The 21913-nt window shown below is 36.9% G+C and overlaps 1 protein-coding gene across 7 annotated transcripts in view; it reads right to left on the bottom strand.

Moving 5' to 3' along the window:
• Positions 1-21913, bottom strand: part of VPS13B (vacuolar protein sorting 13 homolog B) — a 719992-nt gene that overhangs the window by 65541 nt on the left and 632538 nt on the right. For all 7 annotated transcript variants that reach the window (XM_033126656.1, XM_033126657.1, XM_033126651.1 and 4 more), the window contains exons 42-43: positions 21550-21899; positions 16171-16332 (exon numbers count right to left, since the gene is read on the bottom strand). In XM_033126656.1, coding sequence (XP_032982547.1) covers positions 16171-16332; positions 21550-21899 — 512 coding nt within the window. The remainder of the gene's footprint in view (positions 1-16170; positions 16333-21549; positions 21900-21913) is intronic.

The raw sequence follows: 21913 nt of genomic DNA, 5'->3' as shown, positions 1-21913 counted from the left end.
TTTAATTTCTTTGAGCAAATAGGATATCAAATGTCACACATTTCTAGCAAACATTCAGGCTTAATACTGTTTCAACATATCTATAGTCAAGTCGTTGAGTCTTTTTCAAAATAAAAAATATTTATTTTTCATAAATGACTATAAAGAGAAATCTAAATTTAAAAATTTATTTTTGGTTTTTCACTACTCAGGCATTAGTCTGTTCAATCTCTGGCTGAAATTTATAGACTTAGAAAAAATAAATTTAAAAAGAAGCAAGAGTAGGGTGAATAGTAGTGGCAATTTTGATTCATACATTATCTATAAAACAATGGGATGTTTAATGGGTATTCTTTGATAAAAATTATCTAAATCTAAATTATCTAAATTGGGAAAAAATAATTTACACTACAAACATTTTTGCAAAAAGATTTAAAGAACAAGTTCTCTCATATTAAAAATATTTTTTGCATAACTTTTTTTTGGAACCTATCCATCATGAAATCAGATATAAATGTATACAGTAAAAAAAGTATGAAATGATATCTAGGCTTGCTTAAAGAGGTTATTTCAACATTACACGTTCCTTTGTTTTCATGTTTTTAAAGGATGTGGGCTTTCCTATATTTAAATGATACATGACTGAAAAAACATAAGCTGTGATACTAATAGCTGTCTTAAGTCCAGAATTGTGTGACAGTCTTTGAGACTGTTCACCCTTGACACTACCACAAAGGGCTGAAAAGTGAAAATTCAGAAAAATTTGATATGTATATGTGTGCGCACAGAAAAAGATGGTGTCTATAAAATATAATTCACATTTTCTTTTTAAATCATTAAATAAAATAAAAACTTTAATTGCTTAATTGAGCTGCATGATCAGCCAGGAGAGTTTGGTGCTGTGTAGACACACTTTCTTAACAAAATGATAGTCAATAATTCTGCTCTTGGTTGGACCTTATTCTTCAGTAGAAGAATGAAGAGTATGTTGGATGGAAATAATAAAGAATAATTTAGGTTAGTTGAAAAATGGAAGGCAATTAGATAAGAAACTGGAATACTGTTTGATAATCATTCAGATTTTGATAAATATTTTGAGTTTATAAGCCAAATCATTAGGTTTTGTTTGTTTGAAAACTAATTTTAACTAAACACAAATATAAACAATAGAGAAACCTAACCAGAATTTGAATAAAAACTTTCTTTTAAATATTTCTGAAATGTAACATTAATCATTCAGCAAAATTTATTTTAACGTAAAGTAGAAGACATGGCAACATGTGTGCTAAGAAAAGATCATGTAGTTTTGTGCAATCTTTATTTTTAGTCATCATGGCAATTTAGTCAATTTTAGTTGTTATCCCTAAATTTTAATTAGCAAAAAAAAGTCAACAGATGGATAGAAAAGAAATCCAAAATTTTTAGTTATTTATTTTCGTTTAACTAAACTGCCTTGCCATACTAAGAAAACATTTTTATAAAGGTTAAATAAAGTATTTCATGGCAACCGCTGCTTCTTAGAGCCTGTATAACAAGAAACATGAGCCAGCCAAAGTTGTGCAAGTTGGTTTTCTTTCCCAGTAAGAGAACATCGTATCTAAGACCTTGTCCTAACTTATTTTATCCCCAAGTGTAAGTCAAGCAAGTCAAATATGAACGAATGCCTGAAGGGAAGTCCCGGACTCCAAAAGTATGGATTATTTCACATTTATCTTAAAATCTGTTCTCAGAGTTCTTAAAATTCACTAACTTGGCAAGTCTGGAATTATCATGAGAAATGAAATAATTTCATAACTATGAAGTCATCCAGCATTCCATGCATCTGACACTCCTTGGGCTTGGCCATGTCTTGGGCATTATTCTGACCTTTAGATAATAAGCTCTTCAATATCCTGTTCAGCATGGAAATAATTAAAACGTGCCACAGTATAAAAGGTATGCCATTGTCTTTATTCGAGTTAATGCTTTTGTTCCACAGACTTGTGGTGGTAATTGGTTATGATTAAAGACAATCACATTATGTATGCTGAAATCTTTATAACATTCTTAATCAGTATTTCCCATTACTTAAAAATGGCAAAATACCATGCTTTAATGGTCCAGCTGCATTCCCTTTCTCTAAGCACTCTGTATTAAAATTCACATTTAAAATTAGTTCCGTAAAGGACCTTTATGCTTAGACATCAAGAATTCACATTAGCAGAGTACTGGCTTGTGAAAAGCCTTTGAGTGTCTTGTAAAAAGTTTAAGGAATCTTCAGTACATTTTTCTCCAAAGCTATATTTCAATATCTAAAATTTATTGCCAGAGGAGGGACGTAGAGACCATTAGAAGCACCAGCACTCATTCCTCTTGGTGCTTTGCAGCTGAAATAATCCCTAGTCATTCCCTTTAATGCAGGCTTGTAGAACATTCCAGAAATCTGCTCTGTGACTGGATACAGTGCCCTATTACAATCCTATCTCTGCCATTTCTTATGATAAACTTTGCAAGTCTTAATGTGGTCATATTGCAAATCATTTTTACAAAGAAACTCTGAAATATACGAGATAAAGAAAACTCAATCCCAAACTTCTACCTCGCATTCAAATAGAGTAAATGTATTTCCTAAAAGACAATGAAAAAATTCCAAATATGCTCTATCCCCTAGATGCTTAACGACCCAAACTGTTAGGGCCCCGTTTACTTCTACTGGAGACTTCACAAAGCACCATAAGCTTCTTCAGAGAATATAAGTTTCCTGGAATTTTATGAAACTAAAAATATTTTAAGAGAGAAAGATGAAGAAATGGAGTCTACAGTCTACTATTTTGCCGTTTCAATGACTGCTTAAAACTGAAATAAAAATGCAGCTGATAGGGACTGGACCAGGTACTCAAATGGAATCAGTGTTTACAGAATATTTTGGCTTAAAAACCTTGCCAGATGGTCCCGAGAAGTATTTACCTCACTGTTGATTTTAGCTATCTTAATGTCATCAACAATGAGAAGCTTGTTACTGCCACTGGGGAGCAGAGGCAAACAATCTCTCCCCCCTAAATGGAATTGCTAGCTGCAGAGAGCTGTGCCCTATACAACAATAAGGGTCGTACTGTAGGCTTCTGGGAATATATTTCCATGATTAAAGAAAGAGACAATATATGGCAAATTTACTTGAAATGAGGTTTACTTTAAATTGATAATATTTGGTAATTGTACAATGCACTTCTAGTTTATGATAAAAAAATAAGAAGTTTTCATAGTTAAACAAAAGTGGGAAGAGTTGGACATGGACGTGGACCTGAAAGTTGGTCTAATTTGAAGTATACTGCTAATCCGCTCTTGTAGCATTCTCCTCTATTAACATAGTTTTCACTAGAGGCCATCGGGAGGCCAAAGGGATGGAAGTAGGGAGACCAGGAGCTACTCTTAAATAAGAATCCAGTGGCAGTGACAGTATATGGAAGCATACGTGTTGAGATGAGAGGACCTCTTTTTGTGTGTCTGCATAGTATACACAAAAGTATCCAACATGTTGTAAAGAATACTTTCCATAATGTTAAATAATTTCCATAATGTTAAAACAATTAAGCCTTTTAATCTGTGTTCTTGAGAAACGTCAGAAATGTTATGAGAAATCTCAACATTTATTTATCCAGTGAACATTATCGAATGCCGATTACGAGCAAGATACAGGAATAGATAATGTGGAAAATCACATTTTTTAAAGCCTCCAACTCTTTTTTCTTCCTTTTTACTTTCAGCAAAACCTACGAAAAGCTCATCTACATTCACACTAATCCTTATTCTCTCCCTCCTATCTCAAAATAAAAGGAGTCATTTGTGGTAGGTTCCAAATGGCCACAAATTCTCTCAGCAACTCTCACCAAAAGCCGAAATCTAGTTCCTTATCCTTTGGATCTGGCCTAAACTTGAGACTTGCTCTGCCTAATAGAATGTGACAGAAGTGTAAGTTCTGAGCTTAGGCTCAATGGGCTTTGCAGTCTCTGCTCTTGCTCTCTTGCTTGGGCTAGCCTGCTGGAGAGGTCATATGGAAGACGAGAGTACCCTGGCCAAATAGCCTGCCAACTACCAACATGTAGCGGGGGCCCCCTTGGGCCACCCAGCCCCAGCTGGCCTACCCGCTGACTGCAGCCTCATGAGTGAGCTCAGCTGAGACCAGCAGAACTTCCTGAGTGCCCCTAGATTTCTGACCAACAGACTCATGAAGTAATAATTTTTTTTAAGCTACTAAGTTTTGGGGTGGTTTGTCAAGCAGCAACAAATATCTGGTATAAACCTCTTCCCATCTAGGATCAGTCCTTCTACCTGTGATCTGGATTCCTTCCTCTGCTTCCCTTCTAACACGTCATGCCATCCTTCCTAGTTATTTCTTATCTCATATGAACATGGCTAAGTTTCTCCCATTTAAAATTCTTGCTTGACCCTGCAGCTTTGTCTAGCTAACACCCAATCAAGATTAAAAAAAATAAGTCCATGCTCATTTTCTTCACTTCCTCACCTCCCATTCACTTCTCAATCCACTGCAATCTGATGTCTATCCTTATCTTGCCACTGAAAATGCTTTCCTTGAGCCATCAATGAACTCCTAATTGCCAAACACAATGGTCTCTTCAGTTCTAGTCTCACTGAGTCTCCTATGGCATCCGACAACACTGATAATTCTATCCCTCTAGATATTCTCCTTCCTTGGTTTGTAGAAAATCATTATGTCCTAATTGTCCTGCTATGTCTTTGTTTTCCTCATACCTCTCATCCCCCCTGAATGGTTCCCATTCCTCAGCCTAACCCCTAAACTATTAGTCCTTATGTCAGCCCACCTCCAAGGTAGCCCCAATGATCCTTGCCTCCCGTTATTGTGTCTTTGTGTAGCCCCCTCCAACGCTGAATAGGGCTAACCTGTGTAACCACTTGTCTGTTACAGAAATGACGAATGACTTCTGAGCTTAGGTCATAAAAGACACTGTGGTTTCTGTTTTCTTCTATCCTGGATCACTTGATGTGGGGGGAAGCCAACTGCTATGTCATGGGAATACTGAAGTAACTCCGTAAGAGATCCCTATAGCAAGGACTGAGGCCTCCTGTCAAGAGCTGTGTGAGTGAGCCACTTTGGAAATGGGGCCTCCAGCCCAGTGAGGCCTTTAGATGACAGCAGCTCCAGCTGATGTCTTCACTACAGCCTTATCAGACTCTAAACTAGAACCATCTAGTTAAACCTCACCTGAAATTCCTGGCTAATGGAACGAGATAATCAATGTTTGTTGTTTCATCTACTTGAGTTTTGTAGTAATTTGTTAAACAGTAGTATATAACTAATATACATTTTGTTATCTGCAAAGCAGGGTGCAATTACCGTGTTTCCCTGAAAATAAGACCTAGCCGGACAACCAGCTATAATGCATCTTTTGGAGCAAAAATTAATATAAGACCCAATCTTATATTATAAGACCCGGTCTTATTTTATTATAATTATAATATTATTATTATAATATTAATTTTTGCTCCAAAAGATGCATTAGAGCTTATTGTCCGGCTAGGTCTTATTTTCGGTGAAACAGGGCATAACAAAATCCTAAAATGTGGGAGGGGCTTAGGAGCAGGCAAGTGGGCAAAAACTGGACAGACTTGAGGAGTGCTGATGAATGTCTAAGGTGCTTCAAAGATATTAGTAGAATCCTGATGGCCTTAGACGAGGCTTCCAGTGAGGAATTTATGAAAATGTTATTGGAAACCTCAGGGAAAGGAATCCTTGTTATGTAGTGGCAGAGGGTTTAGCAACACTATAACCCGTAGTAACATGGAAAGTAGAAAATGTGTCTATTAAACTACATGGTCTGGCTAAGGAGATTTCCAGGCAGTATTGAAGTGCTTCCTGGTTTCTATCTGCTGCTTATATTTAAGGTCCAAGAGGGGTGATATAAACTGAAGGAAGAACTGTTAGATAACAAGGAGTGAGGACTTGCTAGTTTTGAAAATTCCTAGTCTTCCAGATGGCAAAGGATGCTAAAAATAAAGAAATGGCTTCCAGACAAAGATCAAATCCAGGACACAGCCAGGAAAGCTGGGTCTAGGGATGAAGCCAGAAACTCCTTTGTGAAGATCTCAGAAAGATCTAAATTGGTGTCTCAGTGAACTATTCAAACCATAGGGCTCCTAAGACTCTTAAGGGTGATGCTCCTCAGCAGTGTCAGCAGGCTCCTAAAGCAGAGAAGGCATTATGTTGAAGAGATACATGAGTGTGATTTTGTCTACAGTAGTAAACCTAAGTAAGATTAACAAGAGACTCACAAAGTTGTTAAAGGAATTACAATGGCAGAAATACTGCCAATTTAGACTGAAAGAAACAAAGATGGTACAAAATGTAAAGAAGTCTTTGAACCTTCAAAATTCTACAGGTAGAAAACAGGCTGAGAAAAACTCTGATGTGCAAATGAAGGATACTTTTTATGGAAAAGGATGGATGACTCAAGAGGCTTGCTATTCTCAAGCAGGAGTATGAATGATTACTAATCAAGAAACTTCCAACATTTATCTGGTTGGATTTCAGAATTTCTATGGACCAGTGACTCCTACGTGTCTCTCATTTTGTACTTTTATGTATGGGAGTGTCTACCATAGCTATCCCAGGCCTGTACCACCATTGCATGTTGTTCTACAACAAGAGATAACTAATAAAGTCCTCTTAGTACTCTCTCCGTGGCATTTTTATCTATATCCACTGCTACACAGGCACTGATGATAGGCCAAATTTTCACCTCCAGGCCAGACTATTCTTTTGAGCTCCTGACCCTTAAATTTATTTGCCCACTCTACATGACCATTGGATGTCTGGTAAGAAAGGAAAAAGGGAGGGAAAGGAACCTTTGATTATAGAGAGCTCAGTTCTTTACTAGGTACTTTATATAATTGTTAACTCATGTGACATTCACTTAATTTTGCAGAAGAGGAAGCTGAAGCACCAAGAAATTAAGAAACTGTCCAATCTTACACAGCTAACAAACCTTAGAGGCGAAACCCAGGTATTTATGGCTTCAAATTTGTGCTTTTTCTAATATATCATCCTTTCTGCTCTCCTAAGGTAACCTAAAACTCAATGTGTCCAAAATGAATTTTAGGATCATGCTGTTGTGCTCCCATTCTGTCTCGAAAATACTGTCCTACTTAGTTCACTGTCTTGCCCAATAGCAACACTACCAACTCCCAACTTGTCCCCAAACCTCACAGTCAAACTCGGCCCTTCTCTTCCATGATCAATAACCAAATCCTGGTGATTATAACCTCCCAAATATCTTCCAAAAACATCTCTCCCAATCCAAACTTTTTCTCAGCACTTTAAAGATTTTGTTTCACTGTCTTCTAGCTTCCAGGATTATATCTAAAGAGAAGTTCATGATTTTTTGAATTGTTTCCCCCATAGTTTTCCTCTGGCTGCTTTTAAGGTTTTCTCTTTATCTTTGGTTTTTAGTAGTTTCATTATGATGTGCCTGGGTGTGAATTTTTTTGAAATGCCTGTTTGGGGTTTTCTGAGCATCTTGGGTTTATAAATTTCTACCTTTCATAAAATTTGAGAAGTTTTCTGGGATTATATTTTTAATTTCTTTTGGCCCCATTTTCTCTCTCTTCTCTCATTTTTGGATTGTAATTACTCATACATTAGACCTTTTAAAATTGTCCCACAGGCCCCTGAAATTCTATTCATTCTGTCTGAATCTTTTTTTCTCTGCTTTGGATTGGATAATTTCTATTGATCAATCTTCACATTTACTAACTTTTTCCTTCTGCCACGTTGTATTTTTCTATTGCTGAGTAACAAATTACCCACAATTTAGCAGCTTAAAACAACATACAGTTATAGCATCTGTGGGTCAGGAGTCCAAGCATAGTTTACTTGGGACATCTGCTCAGGGTAGAAAATAAAATCACAAGGTTCGACTTGGGAAGAATCCACTTCCAGGCTCACTCACGTTGTTGTAGAATTTATTCCCTTGTGGATATATGATTAGGGTCCTGACTTCTTAGTGACCAGCACTGGCAGCAGCTCTGGGTCCTGCAGGCTTCCCACAATGCCCTGCCCCATGGCCCTCTTCATGTGCAGTCACAACAAGGCAGTTTGCTTCTTCAAGGCCAGCAGGAGCGTAGGTGTCTCTCTCTCCTCACAAAGAGGCCAGTCCCTCTTTTTGGGCGTTTGCTTGATTAAATTAGTCCACCCAGAATTATCTCTTTTTTGATTAACTAAAAATCAACTGTTTTGGGACTTTACCTGTATCTGTAAAATCCCTTTACCTTTGCAATAGGTGCAATAAAGTATATATAATATTTGATAATTCCAACCTCTGGATCATCTAGGGGTTGGCATCTGTTAATTACCTTTCCTTTGAAATCGAGTAAACTTTCTTTTTCTTTCTGAGAGTCTTGAAATCTATCATGTAATTTTGGGTTATATTGTGGACACTGTGAATGTTATGTTGTGGAGACTCTGGGTTCTCTTATAATTGCTCCAAAGCGTGTTAATGGTTTTGATTTAATAGGTACCGTGTTTTCCCGAAAATAAGACCTAGCTGGACAATCAGTTCTAATGCATCTCTTGGAGCAAAAATTAAGACCCGATCTTATATCATATTATGTAAGACCCGATTTTATATTAGAGTAAAATAAGACCGGGTCTTATGTTAATCTTTGCTCCAAAAGACGCATTAGAGCTGATTGTATAGCTAGGTTTTATTTTAGGGGAAACACGGTAATTAATTTGTTTAGACTCAAAATGAAAACTCTCACACCTGGGTGAGTGGCAGCTCAGATTAGATCAGTTCTTTCAGTCCTGGGTACAAGCTGTCCTCAGTTTGCCCGATGTATATATGGTTCAGAGGTCAGTAGTTGGGCCAAATTTAAACATATAATTTTCCTACTTTCTGGCTTTCCCTTTTTTAAGGTTTTCTCCTCACTCTCTATCAGTCTTGGTTGCCTGGGTTCTTTCCTCTGGTACCTTGGGTCAGAAAGATGATGGGCCACCCCCGCACTGACACAACTGCAGTTGCCCTCAGGGCAAAGCCACAAAAAATGGGGAATTCACACTATGCAGATTACATGCTCAAAGTTTTGATTCCCCTCCAAAGTCTGCCTGCCGTTATTCAGTCTTCCGAGGCCTCAGGTAGTTGTTTTGTGTTTCGCTTAGAATTTATAGCTATTACTCACAGAAAGATCAGTTTGTTAGGCATTTACACCACCCTATGACTTCTCCTCTGTCTTGGCTCAGTTACCATTATTTCTCCCTCTCCCTGAACTATGCAGCAGTGTCCACACTACTCTCTGCTTGTGTTTTTCAGTCTCTTGTAGACTCTTCTAAACTACACTATAAGAATCTTTCCAAAATGCAACTGTGATCCTATGACTCCTCTACTTAAAACCCTTCAGTAGTCGAAAGCTGCCCATCACATACAGGTATGACTCCCCAAAATGAACTGCCAGGCTCTTCGGAACAAACTCTTCCAAACAGTGGTGTGCTAGAACTGGCTCAACTTGTTTGTTAAAAAGAATTGTACACTGAAACCTATGTAACTTTACTAACAATTGTCACCCCGATAAACTTTGATTAAAAAAAAAATTATAAATATTCAGGAATTTTGCGAGTTGATTGTTAAATCATTGGCAGCTTGAAATTAGTTATGGTGGGAGTATTTACATCATGCTAATTAGCCAACCCTACAAGTTAGGGCTTCCCCAGCACCACCACTGTAAGAGCCAGTTTATTAGCACATGTCACTTTAGCATGGCATGCAGTTTTTATGCCTGAGTTATTCTGAACAAAACCTGAATTCCCTTGAACATGACATGCTGAGCATGCATGTGTGTGTTTATGTATCTCCTTGGTTCTGTCTTGTGTGTTTCCTCCACTATTGTCCACTGGGACAACTTCTCATCCTTCAACCCCAGCCTCTGTGGAAAGCCAACTTTGACCTCCCCAAGTATGTAGTTTTTCCTGCTTTTGTGCTACCACGGCCTCCAGAAAGCATGAAAACTGCTTACCACAGTGTACAAGTGCTCTCACGGCTTTCATCTACTTTCCCCTCTTGCAGTTCCACATGTGTACTCTACACTGTAGCCAAATTAGTCAAATTGTCTTACCAGGCAGTGTTGTTTCATGCCTCTGTGGCTTTCACACATGTTGGTTCCTTTATCTAGAACACCACCACCATACTCACTTCATTGGCCTCTTTTATTTTTAATTAAAAAAACTTTTTTTCAATTGACATACAGTTGACATACAATATTATATTTACACATTAAAATTCAGTACAAATATTCCTTCCACTAGGAAGCCTCTCCAGATTACCATCCTCATGTTAGAATTGAAAACACTTTCTTTGAGTTCCTATCAAGACCCTGTCTGTACCCAAATGCAATCGATTTTACTTCCTGATTCTCTCGCTTTTCTTCCCTATTGCTAGTGTTTTAATTCAGTAACCCATCATTTTTATCTGTCTTGAACTACTGCAATACTATTCTGATCCTAATCATGTCTATAATAATTTGTTTACTCTTCTGACACCCTCCTTAGACAATAAGTTTCTTAGAAGAAAGTACATATTAAAAGTGAATGGGAGAAAGGAAGACTAAATAAGCAGCTAGAAAGAAATAATGGCAGACATTAGGGCTTGTGAGTAGACTGAGTCAGGCCTTGGATGCCAGATAATTTGGAAATATTTAAATGATGGAGGAGGTTGTGAAGACTTTTGGACAGGAAAGCATAATGATCAAAATGCTATTTAGAAAAATTACTTGAGAAGTAGTCTGCAAGACAGGAGAGGGCTAAAGATGTAACTAAGAGATTAATTGAAAAAACCTATTGTAATAGTTTATATGAGAAGAAACAAAGATAATCATTCTTAATATATCATTATACTTGTCATTGAGTTGTCTGTTTATCCATTTTTTCAGGGTTTTTAACTTAACTTCTCTCTGATTTAGTAATCCATATCCCTTATTTTAAACAGTTGAGAAGTATATACAAATGTAATGAAGTGGAAAAATACCACCTTAAGCCACCAGTCAGAGGCAATCATTGGTAACATTTTCATGTCTCCTTCCAGTATTTTTCTATGCCTTTGTCCTTCAAGTGTTAAGATTGTGCTGTATACAAAGAATTTTTATTGTGCTTTTCTGACTGATATGATATGGTAGCGCTTTTTCCTTTCTATATAAAACTTTAAAGGTCCTGTAATAGTTCATCTAATAGATATGCCAGATTTTATTTAACTTTCCTTAAAAGTGAACATTTTGGTTTTTAATTTTTTAATACTATAAATAAAATTGTGATAAACAATTTTATGTATAAACCTTAGTTTTAATTTGAATCATTTCCTGAGAGTAGATTACTAGTAGATGATTTACTGGCTCAAAAGCTATGACTATTTTACTAGCTTTGATACTTCTTACCAAATTGCTTTCTAGAAAGGAAGTATCAATTCCATTTCATCTTCATTGTTTAAGAGTGTCTTCTCATTTGCCCTTTCTAAACAAACTTTAACATGCATGCCATGTGCCAAATAATAGCAGAGGCAAACACTTGAAAAAAATTTATCAGTTTGAACACTTTTACCAACACAGGATATTTCCTTCCCTCCCTAAGTCTGCCTTTAAATTTTCTAAATTGTGACTGTGGCAACAAGAAATGTGCTCTTTGTCTAGATATATGTATCCACACACATTATATAAATGAATTGGGAAAGAGTGGGAACTGTATAAGAATTACAGTCTAGTTAATGAAATTGACAGCTGGCTGAAATTACCTTAAGATAGATAAATACTATCTATCACTTTTAAGTAAATACTATCACTTTTAAGTATTTTTATATCCAAAAGAGAACTGGAGAACTTCTTTTGTCTCTACAGGCCCAAAACGAGTATATTAAAAATATTTTATTGCTATGTAATGTTATGTAGTGAGTACAAGTTGATTATATAAGTATTATACATGAACTATTACCTGTTATTTCTTAATTTCTGAAACATTTTACCAAGTTTTCAAGTGATAGGAATATCATTTACATCCGAGTGAAAACAATTAAATATCAAACCTTCAGTCTATTGAGTTTTGTCAAATGAGAGGCCTTAATAAGCAGGGATTGCCAAACTATGGCTTCTGGGCCAAATTTGGTGCACTGACTATTTTTGAATAGCCTTTGAGCTAAGAATAGTTTTTACAGTTTTAAATGGTTGAAAAAAAGCAAAATAATATTTTGTGATGTGTGAAAATTATTAAAATTCAAATTTCATTGTCTATAAATAAAGTTTTATTGTAACACAACCATGCTCATTCGTTAGGGCTACTGTCGTGCAGCGTTGAGTAGCTGCAACAGACTGTAAAGGCCCGAAAGCCTAAAATGTTTACTATCTGGCACTATACAGAAAAAGCTTGCCAAGCTCTGACTTAAAGTAATGTATGATTTATATTTTCTTCATTAAATCTGATTACTTTAATGAATATTTCCCAGATGCTCTGCTGCTCTCAAAATTAATTCTTACCTTTTAATTAATTCTTACCTTGTTAGCTTGCATTTTTAAATATCTGCCATTTTTCACTAGCTTATGAAACTTTCTATTATATCCATTTTGGAGCCATATTTTACTATTTTCTACAGTTCTGTCTAGAGCCTATTTTTATCTTGCTTGATGATTTGATTACTAAAATTAAGTCACTGATATCTGGAATTCTGTAATTCTAAAAAAATGCATCATCTATAAATTGTGCATTGGGGGTTTTGGGGGTAAAAGCAAATGTAATTCCTTACATACAAGGTAGAGGAATTCCTATTCCAAGCAGTTGATTAGCCAACAGTGCTCTCTATTAAGCAGAAAAGGAAGTTAATTTGAGCAGCCTATACGCAAATCCTACGAGTTGATGGGAGTGTCTCTATGTCCGGTTTGGCTAAATTAAACAAAGCTTCCCTTCACTGTGAGCTGCACATACTGCCCACATTCTGGGGAAAGATTCCACAAACTCACATTTCCAGTTCTTATGTTCAACTTTATGTAATGTGAAGCACTTCTCTGAAGACCAATCCCTTGCTGGTGATTGGTCTCATCCAACCTAATCTGAAATCTACTGAGTTGGGATATTTAAGGACCCTTTGTGGTGGCATAAATGACTGTGCAGCTGAATATGTTCAATTATTCCCTAGGAAATAGTTTTGTTCTTCCTTTGTTTGTTTAGGCAAGCAACTGTTGTGGGATATCCAACATTTTAAGTGATTCTGCCTCAGAGCATGTGTTAGAAACTATAAGGAGAGTTTATAACTTTTCATTTCTAAAAGGTTTTACAGCTTTGGATTCTGGAATTGTTTGTGTCCATGTTTCTTCCCATCCTGTTGGGACTTGCTGTTGTTAGCAACATCCTGTGTGGCTCTAAGATATGTTGACCTCTTGGAAACCTTTCCAGGTGTCATTGCCACTTTCTTGATCTCTGCAATATAAGCTGCATTGTTTAATGGACTTAAATTCTATGAACTTTAGAAATCCTCCCTGAGACTATGAATTGACTAACACCCAAGGTAGCATAACATGCAGACACAAATGTTCCTAAAACCAAGCCTGCTGGGCAATGCAGGATGTGACTTGGAGTCTGGAAAAAGGAACAGTTCGCTCACTTGTGAGTCTATGACTACCGCCAGGTGCAGTTTGAAGCTAAGTGGCTAGTTTTTCTGATCCTCAGATGTAGCCTCTCATTAGAACAACAGCAGAATCCGTGACTGTGGGGGTAAGGAATTTCACGCAGACCCTCTGGGCCCATTCAGACCTCTGGCTTCAGAGGGCCCTAAAACACAATTCCTTCACCATACATAGCCATAGAGAAGAGACACTGTTTTTTACAAATCTGATTTGAGTTTAGCCTAAGATTATAATGACTACAGCTCATCTTAAAATTTGTATCCAGAGGATGCAGTTACAAATTAAAAAGAAAAAAAAGTTTAATAGATACCTGTCTTATGTCTCCAGTTTGTCATTGAAAGGTCCTTATTCTTTTTGGAAATACAGTTAAGATTTTGCAAGGGTTTGTACTTGGACTAAGAATCCCCTATTAGTCTAGCTTTAAATGTGGAGTATTATACTAGTGATTTCTCAGCCCTTCTCTTAAAACCTCACAGCTTGGCTATTCTAACAGACAAATCATGCTGCCAAAACCTAGCAGAATTTGACAACATTGTGAAAATAACACTTTATTGAGAATCAAAACATATGGGATTTTAATTCTACCACTATCTTAGCTCAATATTTCTATTTGTCTCCTTGTCTATATAATATGCATTAACAAATAACACAAACCACACAGGGATACTGTGAAACCAAAACTAGTAAACAAACAAACAACTTTAAAAAAAAACCTTTAAAAAGTGCAAAGGACTGTTAATATGAAAGTGTAGTGCTGGCAGTGGTCGTTCTTTTTTCCTGTTGATATCCTTGCACCCAGACACTGTACGTCATGTGTCTGTAACATGAAAACTGCTGCTCCTCCACACCCGAGCCAGCTGCTCTTATGCTCACCCTTCCCATACTGGTTCCAATATCCAGGGAGTCTTGAGGGTCACTGAGGGCCATGGTAGTCTATGCAACTTAAATGACTGTGAAGGGAAGTAAGCTTTCTCTGCTTTGCATTCTACTGGCTAAGCTGGTAGCTTGTTGTGTGTGAATGGGACAGGTACAGTCAGTGTACAATTACCCATCACTGCAGCTTCTCAGAGGCTTCATTCCTGCCGCTACTAGTTCATTGCTGGGAATGCAATTACCATGGAGACCTTTCTAAAATCTACAAGGCTATTCAAGTATTGACTTGGACTGTCTCTGAGTGGTTGGAATTATAAGTGGTCATTTTAAAATTGTTCTAGATATGTGTATATTCTCACTTTTGCTATTAATAAGAAAAAAACAACAGAGAGAAACTTAATTTTGAACAAACTGCCCGTTAGCTATGTTATAATAGGCAAACAACCAAACACTTAACAACCCTTTAACATGGAAATTTCTCAAGAGGCAAATTTGAAAATAAGGGCATGTCATTCACTCTAAAAAATATGAGTGCAATACCGTATCACATGAAAAATATTTGTAAGAACTTTTATTAAGAAGAATTTCTGTAGTTTTAATATCCTGTCAAATGAACTAGAATTAAATAAATATACTTAAATAAGAAGATTTGCACTGTATCTACTCTTCCAAATTTTATACTAATAGTGTGGCCAGTAAGAAATCAGAATCTAGCTACTGGAAGGAAAAAAAAAAAGCAAGAGGGAGCCTGAGGGTATAATATATTCTGAAGCTGGTCTATAGAAGCTGGTCCCAGATGGGAAAACTTGTTCTCTAATCTAATGATTTTCTTTTAATCACAAGCAGACAGTAGTTTCCTTATTACCCAGAGTTTTAGAAATACATTATTCTTGAGAGTACTTCCTAAGATTTCTTTTACTCATTTAAGACCACATCTTTGTACTTAATTCTTCCTCATATTATCCCTTTAGGGCACATCCCTCTAATTATTCCCATCTAAAATGACAGGAAAATGGAATTATACTACTTGAAAAACAGACATCCTTTGGTATGTCTTTTCTCAGTGCTCCCTTGGGTATATTTTGTCACTGTGTTCACTTTGTCACAGATCATGAGCTGTCCCTGTAGGGCAAGGACTATCTTTGAACCCCTAGTGCCTATCCATGCCTCGCACACAGTAAAACTCTGAACAAACAATGAATAATAACACCAACACATAATGCTTAGTTTATCAAGCACTGTTCTAATGCCTTATACATACTGACTTTTTATTATTTAGTCCTCACAACACTATGAAACAGGTACTGTTATTATCACCCCCATTTTACATATGAGAAAACTGAAGCAGGGAAAGTAAAGCAAGGTTACGCAGAGCCAGGATCCAAACCTACGTACTCTGGCTCTAGAGTTCCGTTTCGTAATCACCACACCATGCTGCCTCAACAGCATCCATGCTAAACAGGAGAATGGTGAGCAAGGGAGCACTGAGCTCCCATCTCAAAACATTTCTGTGATTCTGTCAGATGTAGCTACACGGTGTGGTTTCTTGGGCAACTGAAAAAGGGAAATAACTGGACACAGGCACACAAATACAGAATAAATGAATCCCCAACCTGAACAATTGCTGTGTTTGTAAAGCTGTTTCTGAAATACCTGTGGGGATTTGTGAGAGCGCCAGCTGTACTGGTGACTATGGAGACTCGCCAGCAGAATGTTTTCGTCAGTATCCACCTGGCCAAACCGCAGTGTCTCCTGTGTGTCATTACAGATCACAAAATGGCTGAAGACCAACTCCTCTACCTCAGGGCATTTGTTCTGAAAGAAAAAGAATCCGAAAGCCAACGTGCATCAGATTAATTGCAAGATGTTTGGCAGTTGTCTGCCCAGTGGCGATTGTTACAATACAGAAACACTAAAAGATCTGCTGTCATTAGCTCTGGTATACAAAATATTCTATACTTCCAGGATAAGCACAAAAAATACCTAAAAGATCTTAAATGTTCCAAAAACATGTTTTGATTTATACTCCTGCAAAATAAATCATAGACACAGAAGGAAAACCAATGAGATCCCTCAAACTTTTAACATTTTAAAATGAATTAACATGCTACAAAGAATGCTGTACTGGGTAGTGCATGTTCTGAGCAGAGTACTGGAGGCTAGAATTATCATGTTCCTGGCCTTCTAAACTCAACAATCAAGATCAATTACAAAGCCACAGTTTGTACCCTACAGAAAGTAAGGACCTTTTAGGTAATACATCCCCAAATCGCTGAAGGGAGAGGGTGGATGTGTGTGTGTATAAATCTGCTCAGGGAGAGATGTAAATAAAACCATAACTTTCCCTCTATTGTTAAGAGGCTGAACACACAAAACAGATCAACTCCAGAGTCAGGGTAAGCTGGGTTGTAGTTTTCAAGAGAAATAATCTTCCTTGAAAAACAGTTGTTAGTGTCTGTTTCAGCTAACGGTCTTCAATCAGCTAATGTACTTCCATTAATCTGCTAAGGCTCAACAAATTAGTAACATGGTCCAGTGTTGATACTCCTTCTAACTTAGTGGCGTCTCCATTGGTTGCTGTTATATCAAAACACTGGCAAAGTGAAAGAGCATTTCTGTTCTTACTCTCATCACTGTGGTTAGATTATGGCTTAATAAACAATAAACATACTTTTGGTAAATGAAAAGAATAGCTAAATAAATGACTAACTTGAGAATGCAAGAAAAAAATCTTAATTAGCCAGTCAATTTGCAGACAATGGGAGGTCATATGTAACTGATGCTTCTCCAGTTGGCCTATATTTCCTGGCTGGGGATGTAAATAATGCCACAATGCCACATTCCATCATTTGCCATTTTACTGAGGGGAGAGTAAAAGGGGATACATCACTAATGAGTATAGTGATTTAAGTGATTATGAGGCCTGCAGCCAAGAAGTCTATGGATAAATGCACCTGAATCCAGCCTGGACCAAGACCCAACCTCAAACGTTATCCAGAACAGTTATCTTGGGAGGTAGAATTCATTCCTAGTCATCCAGAAGGCTCCAAAGTGGACGGGCAGTGCTCTATGGCTGCAGTTGGTGAAGAGGCCCTGAAATACTTCCTTCTTCCAGATACCCTGCTAAGCCCTCGTTCTAGCATCCAACTATTCTCCTCAAACCTCTTCATTCTCAGGGAGCGGAATCTTGCTGGACAGCCACACTAATCACAAAAAGAGCCTGGCTAAGTAAGACCAAAGCAATTATAGCCACAATTCTCTGTTGTCTACCGTAATACTCTCTGCTGTGGCTTTTAATCTTGGGCTATGATCTCAGAACCTGACTGCCAGTGGGTCCTAGCTGTCCGGGCTGGTGGCACATGGAGCCTCTCTCTATCACTCACCACACTGCAGCTCTGACAGCCCTCTTCAGTTTCTCCCATACTATACTGGCCCCTTCCTATTCACCCAACATGTCCAACTCCTTCCTGCCTCAGTGCCTGTCCTCTCCTCTGCTTACACCTCTCTTCCTCCCTGCTTGACTAACTTCTTCCTACTCAGCCTCCAGGTTCCTCGCCAGAGCAGTCTTCTGAGGTCCTCTCCAGACCAGATTACGTCCCCCTCTTTTATGCTCACACCATACCCTGCATTTCACCTTCATAGCACTTATCTCTACTGGGACTGGGTAATCATCTGTATGATTATGGTTCAATATTATCTCTATTATTAGATTCCATGCTGCATAAGGGCTGAAACCAGGTTTGTGTTATTTATAACTTTACCTCCAGTACTCAGCACGATGCCCGACACATAAGTACTCAATAAACACTTATGAAACAAATACCTAAGTTTAATTTTTAAAATTGCAAATGTAATAAATGTTCACCGTAGAAAAATATGAAAATACAGATTTAGAAAAATTAGAAAATACAGATTAAAAAATATAGATTCTATATTGTAAAAGGTTCTAATTTTACACTCAGAGATAACTGCTATTATATTTTGGTGAATTTTCTTCTAGGAATTTTTCTCTTCTGAGTGTCCTGCCTGTTCCTGTTCTAGTTAGTCCTATCCAATCCTACTTTACATATTTAAAGGCTGCTAAACCTTTAATCAAACTGGATTAATAGTATATAATTAGTTGTGATGATTTTTCCAGTTAGCTTTATATAATCAACACAAACTGCTCTCCTTGTAAGCATTTTTCTCTCCTTTAGGTCCAAGAGGCCAAACATGAGATATGATTCTAAACTCCCACTTACATAGACATCCTGTGATTGAAATTCAGTTCTCATAATGAATTGGGATCACTCTGCTGGTAACACAGAGGTTAAGTTACCCGATGGGGTTTGAGTGGAAAATAAAATCATATTACTTTCCTCATTTCTACAAACTGACCTTTAATAAATGATGAGGGTTTTAGGAAAAAATGTAAATGAAAGAACACAAGAGGGTTGTTTACATTTTTCTAAAGAATACTCAAAGTCCTTAGGGAACTGTTTCTCTACTGCTCCTTCATCTATGGAGTTCACTATAACTGTAAGTTTAAGCATTTATTGGAATGTTTTAAATTCTGGTATATTATAAAAAAGATCGTACACATTTTATATGACATCATATAAATGACCTAAACTTCAGAAAGCTCACTCAGAATTATAATTAAATGATGGCTTGTTCACATTTAAAATTTGTGCTGGAGTGTTGCAAAGGCATTTGTAACTAAACAGAGATATCTGTTTTGGTATAAAACACATGAGTATAACCTTGATTTTTAAATAAGACGCCCTTTAAATGTATTTTGTCCAAACGTGGGAATGTTACGTAAAAATAAAAAGTAAACTGCAAGTAGCATTTTGGGTCCTTAATCTGGTTTCACAAAATATTAATCATTTACAAAAAGAAAAAAATCTACAGCCAGAGAAATCAGACATTGATGAAGGCTTCTGTTAATCTTGAACTTGTGACCTAAAGGTGAAAGGACAAATTGTTTCATGCTTCATCTGTCTGGTCCATCTACACTGGATACAAATGACTTGTCTTGGATATGAATACTATAAAAGGTATGTGGAGAACCCAAATTACTTATCCTGCTTATTAAATTCCTATTTATCATTGGCAACAATTATACTGTATGTGAGCATTATATACACAATAAAATCCAAGCTTGGGAAACTAAGCTTCTCCTCTAAAGGGGATAAACCACATTCAGAATATTTTAGAAACAATGAACTTCATAACCCTTTATAAGCCCATTTCAATGTCAAATGTCCTATAATTTCAAAGTAGTACATTTTTGTATTTACTTTAGAATACACAGGGTTAGATGCCTACCACATTAAAACTTGGTGGCAAGTACCCTTGACATGGGAGGAAACAAGAAAATTACAGCAACAATTACAGAAGTATATCCTCTTGTGGCTCATGTTAACATTGCCAAATCCCTGTATAAATCAGAACCAACTATTCATAGAATGTACCTGTCAGCAATATGCTACGTGACATATGGCTCTACTTAATCAAATATACAATTCCATTTAAAAAAAAAAACTCAGAATATTCCTTTCAAGATACTGTGTTAACCAGTCATTCACACTCTGATGTGGTTTAAAACATTTAAATATTTATGCAATGTATTTTATTTATATGTATAGCTGTGTCTAAGAGAATATTTTTACCCTGGGAGGAAACTGATATTTCTGAAGGCCATTTTGCAGTAGTTGCTACACGAGTCCTCTTATAACGGCCCTGATACCAGGACAAAAACATCCTGGGTTTCAACACTGTATCAGTGACTCTTTTATATTTTCTAGGTTTGTTTTTTATTAAATGCATTGTTCAAAATATGACAAAAAACAGAAATTGGAGCCATGGAGGTTTTTTTCACATCGCTATTCGAACCAGCTGCAAAGATTTAGATCACACTAGCTCTTATTTTACGCATGTCCTCTGCAACAAGAAAACCATGGAATGCCCTTAAAAAAGAATTTTAAAATATAAAACAGATGTGTTATCTTCTTTCCCTTTGCTATTGTAGTGCCATGTTAGGTAATTAATTCCTCAGTCTTGTATAGGTCTTCATGCATATAAAGAAAAGTTTATTTCCGTAAAAATTCTTAAGTTAGAGAACTCAAGCCCCCTTTCTCCCCCTCATTGCTCCTGTCCCCACATGAGGTCAGTGCAGGATGAAGGACCATTTCTCTTGGGGAGCCAACTCTGCACAAATGCATGTAACATATACAAAATGTGGGTAAATGCCTCAGCTTAAATAGCAACACAAATTTTATGGAAATACAATATTATACTGAAAATCAGTAAGGGAAGCAGAAGTGACTTGTTCTTAAATTGCTGAGCATATTATTATCCAAACATTCTGTGAAATTATTTTCATGCTAGTGAATCTGGACAGGTTTCCTATCTGAAATATGCCACTCAGCATAGATTTTATACTTCATCCCTTTTTTGATATGACTAACTTCTGACAAGAGATAAAAGTAAAAAAAAATATCCATCAAAAATCTAACTAGTTAAAAAAATCCACTATCAAGTACTTTTTAGTGATTCAAAATGGCAGAATGATAGTGGAAGAAAGACTAACACTATCTTGTGCTCACGTATTTCCTTTCACTGCTTTTCTTCTTTGAAAAGATGGAATGCTTATTATCAGAAAGGCTCACACAGGTTCTTCATTTCTGCAATAGATGCTTAGACAATTTGATACATAGCTAAGTTGAAGCATTGGCAAACTAAAGCCAGAGTACTTGGAAAAAATTTCTGGGAATATGTTACTTTCCACACAGATGTGGTACATTAGTCACAAAAATGTGGGCATGATCTCCGATGCATGTGTAGAGAACCATATTCTCCAACGTTTTAAAAAATAACATGCATCACTTTGCCAAAGCAGAGAAGGTCCCAAATATTATGGTGCCCATCAAATTCTTCATTCTCTCACACTTTGGTTTATGCTTAACTTATTATTAGAAGTGATAACATAGAGTGCCTAGTAAAAGATCACATGTGGACAAACTGTAAACTGTTCTAGAATGTGCATACCTGTTGCCAAGCTTGTATTGCAGTGTTTAGAGAATGGACTGCATGTTGTCCAAAGTTTATAAATATAGAATCAACTATGATGGTGCCGTCAAGTAGCTTTTCTACTGCATCGCTGGAAACTGCAATCTGTCCAAAGATGCTGAAGGGTTTCACCATGCTTTGCATTGTAACATTTCTGCACTCTAGAAGTTTACAGTCTGCTTGAGCTGAGAACTGGATCTCCTGACAGACAGAACTATTGTTCCACTGTCGAAGATACATGTGTGGTTCTTTGAAGGAAATAATCATGTATTCTAGTTCAGACGGCACATTTTTATCAGAAACAAATGGCTGTAGGTATTGCGGTGGAGCTGTTGGGAAAACA

This window comes from Rhinolophus ferrumequinum, chromosome 14, assembly GCF_004115265.2.
Source record: "Rhinolophus ferrumequinum isolate MPI-CBG mRhiFer1 chromosome 14, mRhiFer1_v1.p, whole genome shotgun sequence".
NCBI lineage: Eukaryota > Metazoa > Chordata > Mammalia > Chiroptera > Rhinolophidae > Rhinolophus > Rhinolophus ferrumequinum.
This window is presented reverse-complemented; position numbering and strand designations above follow the sequence as displayed.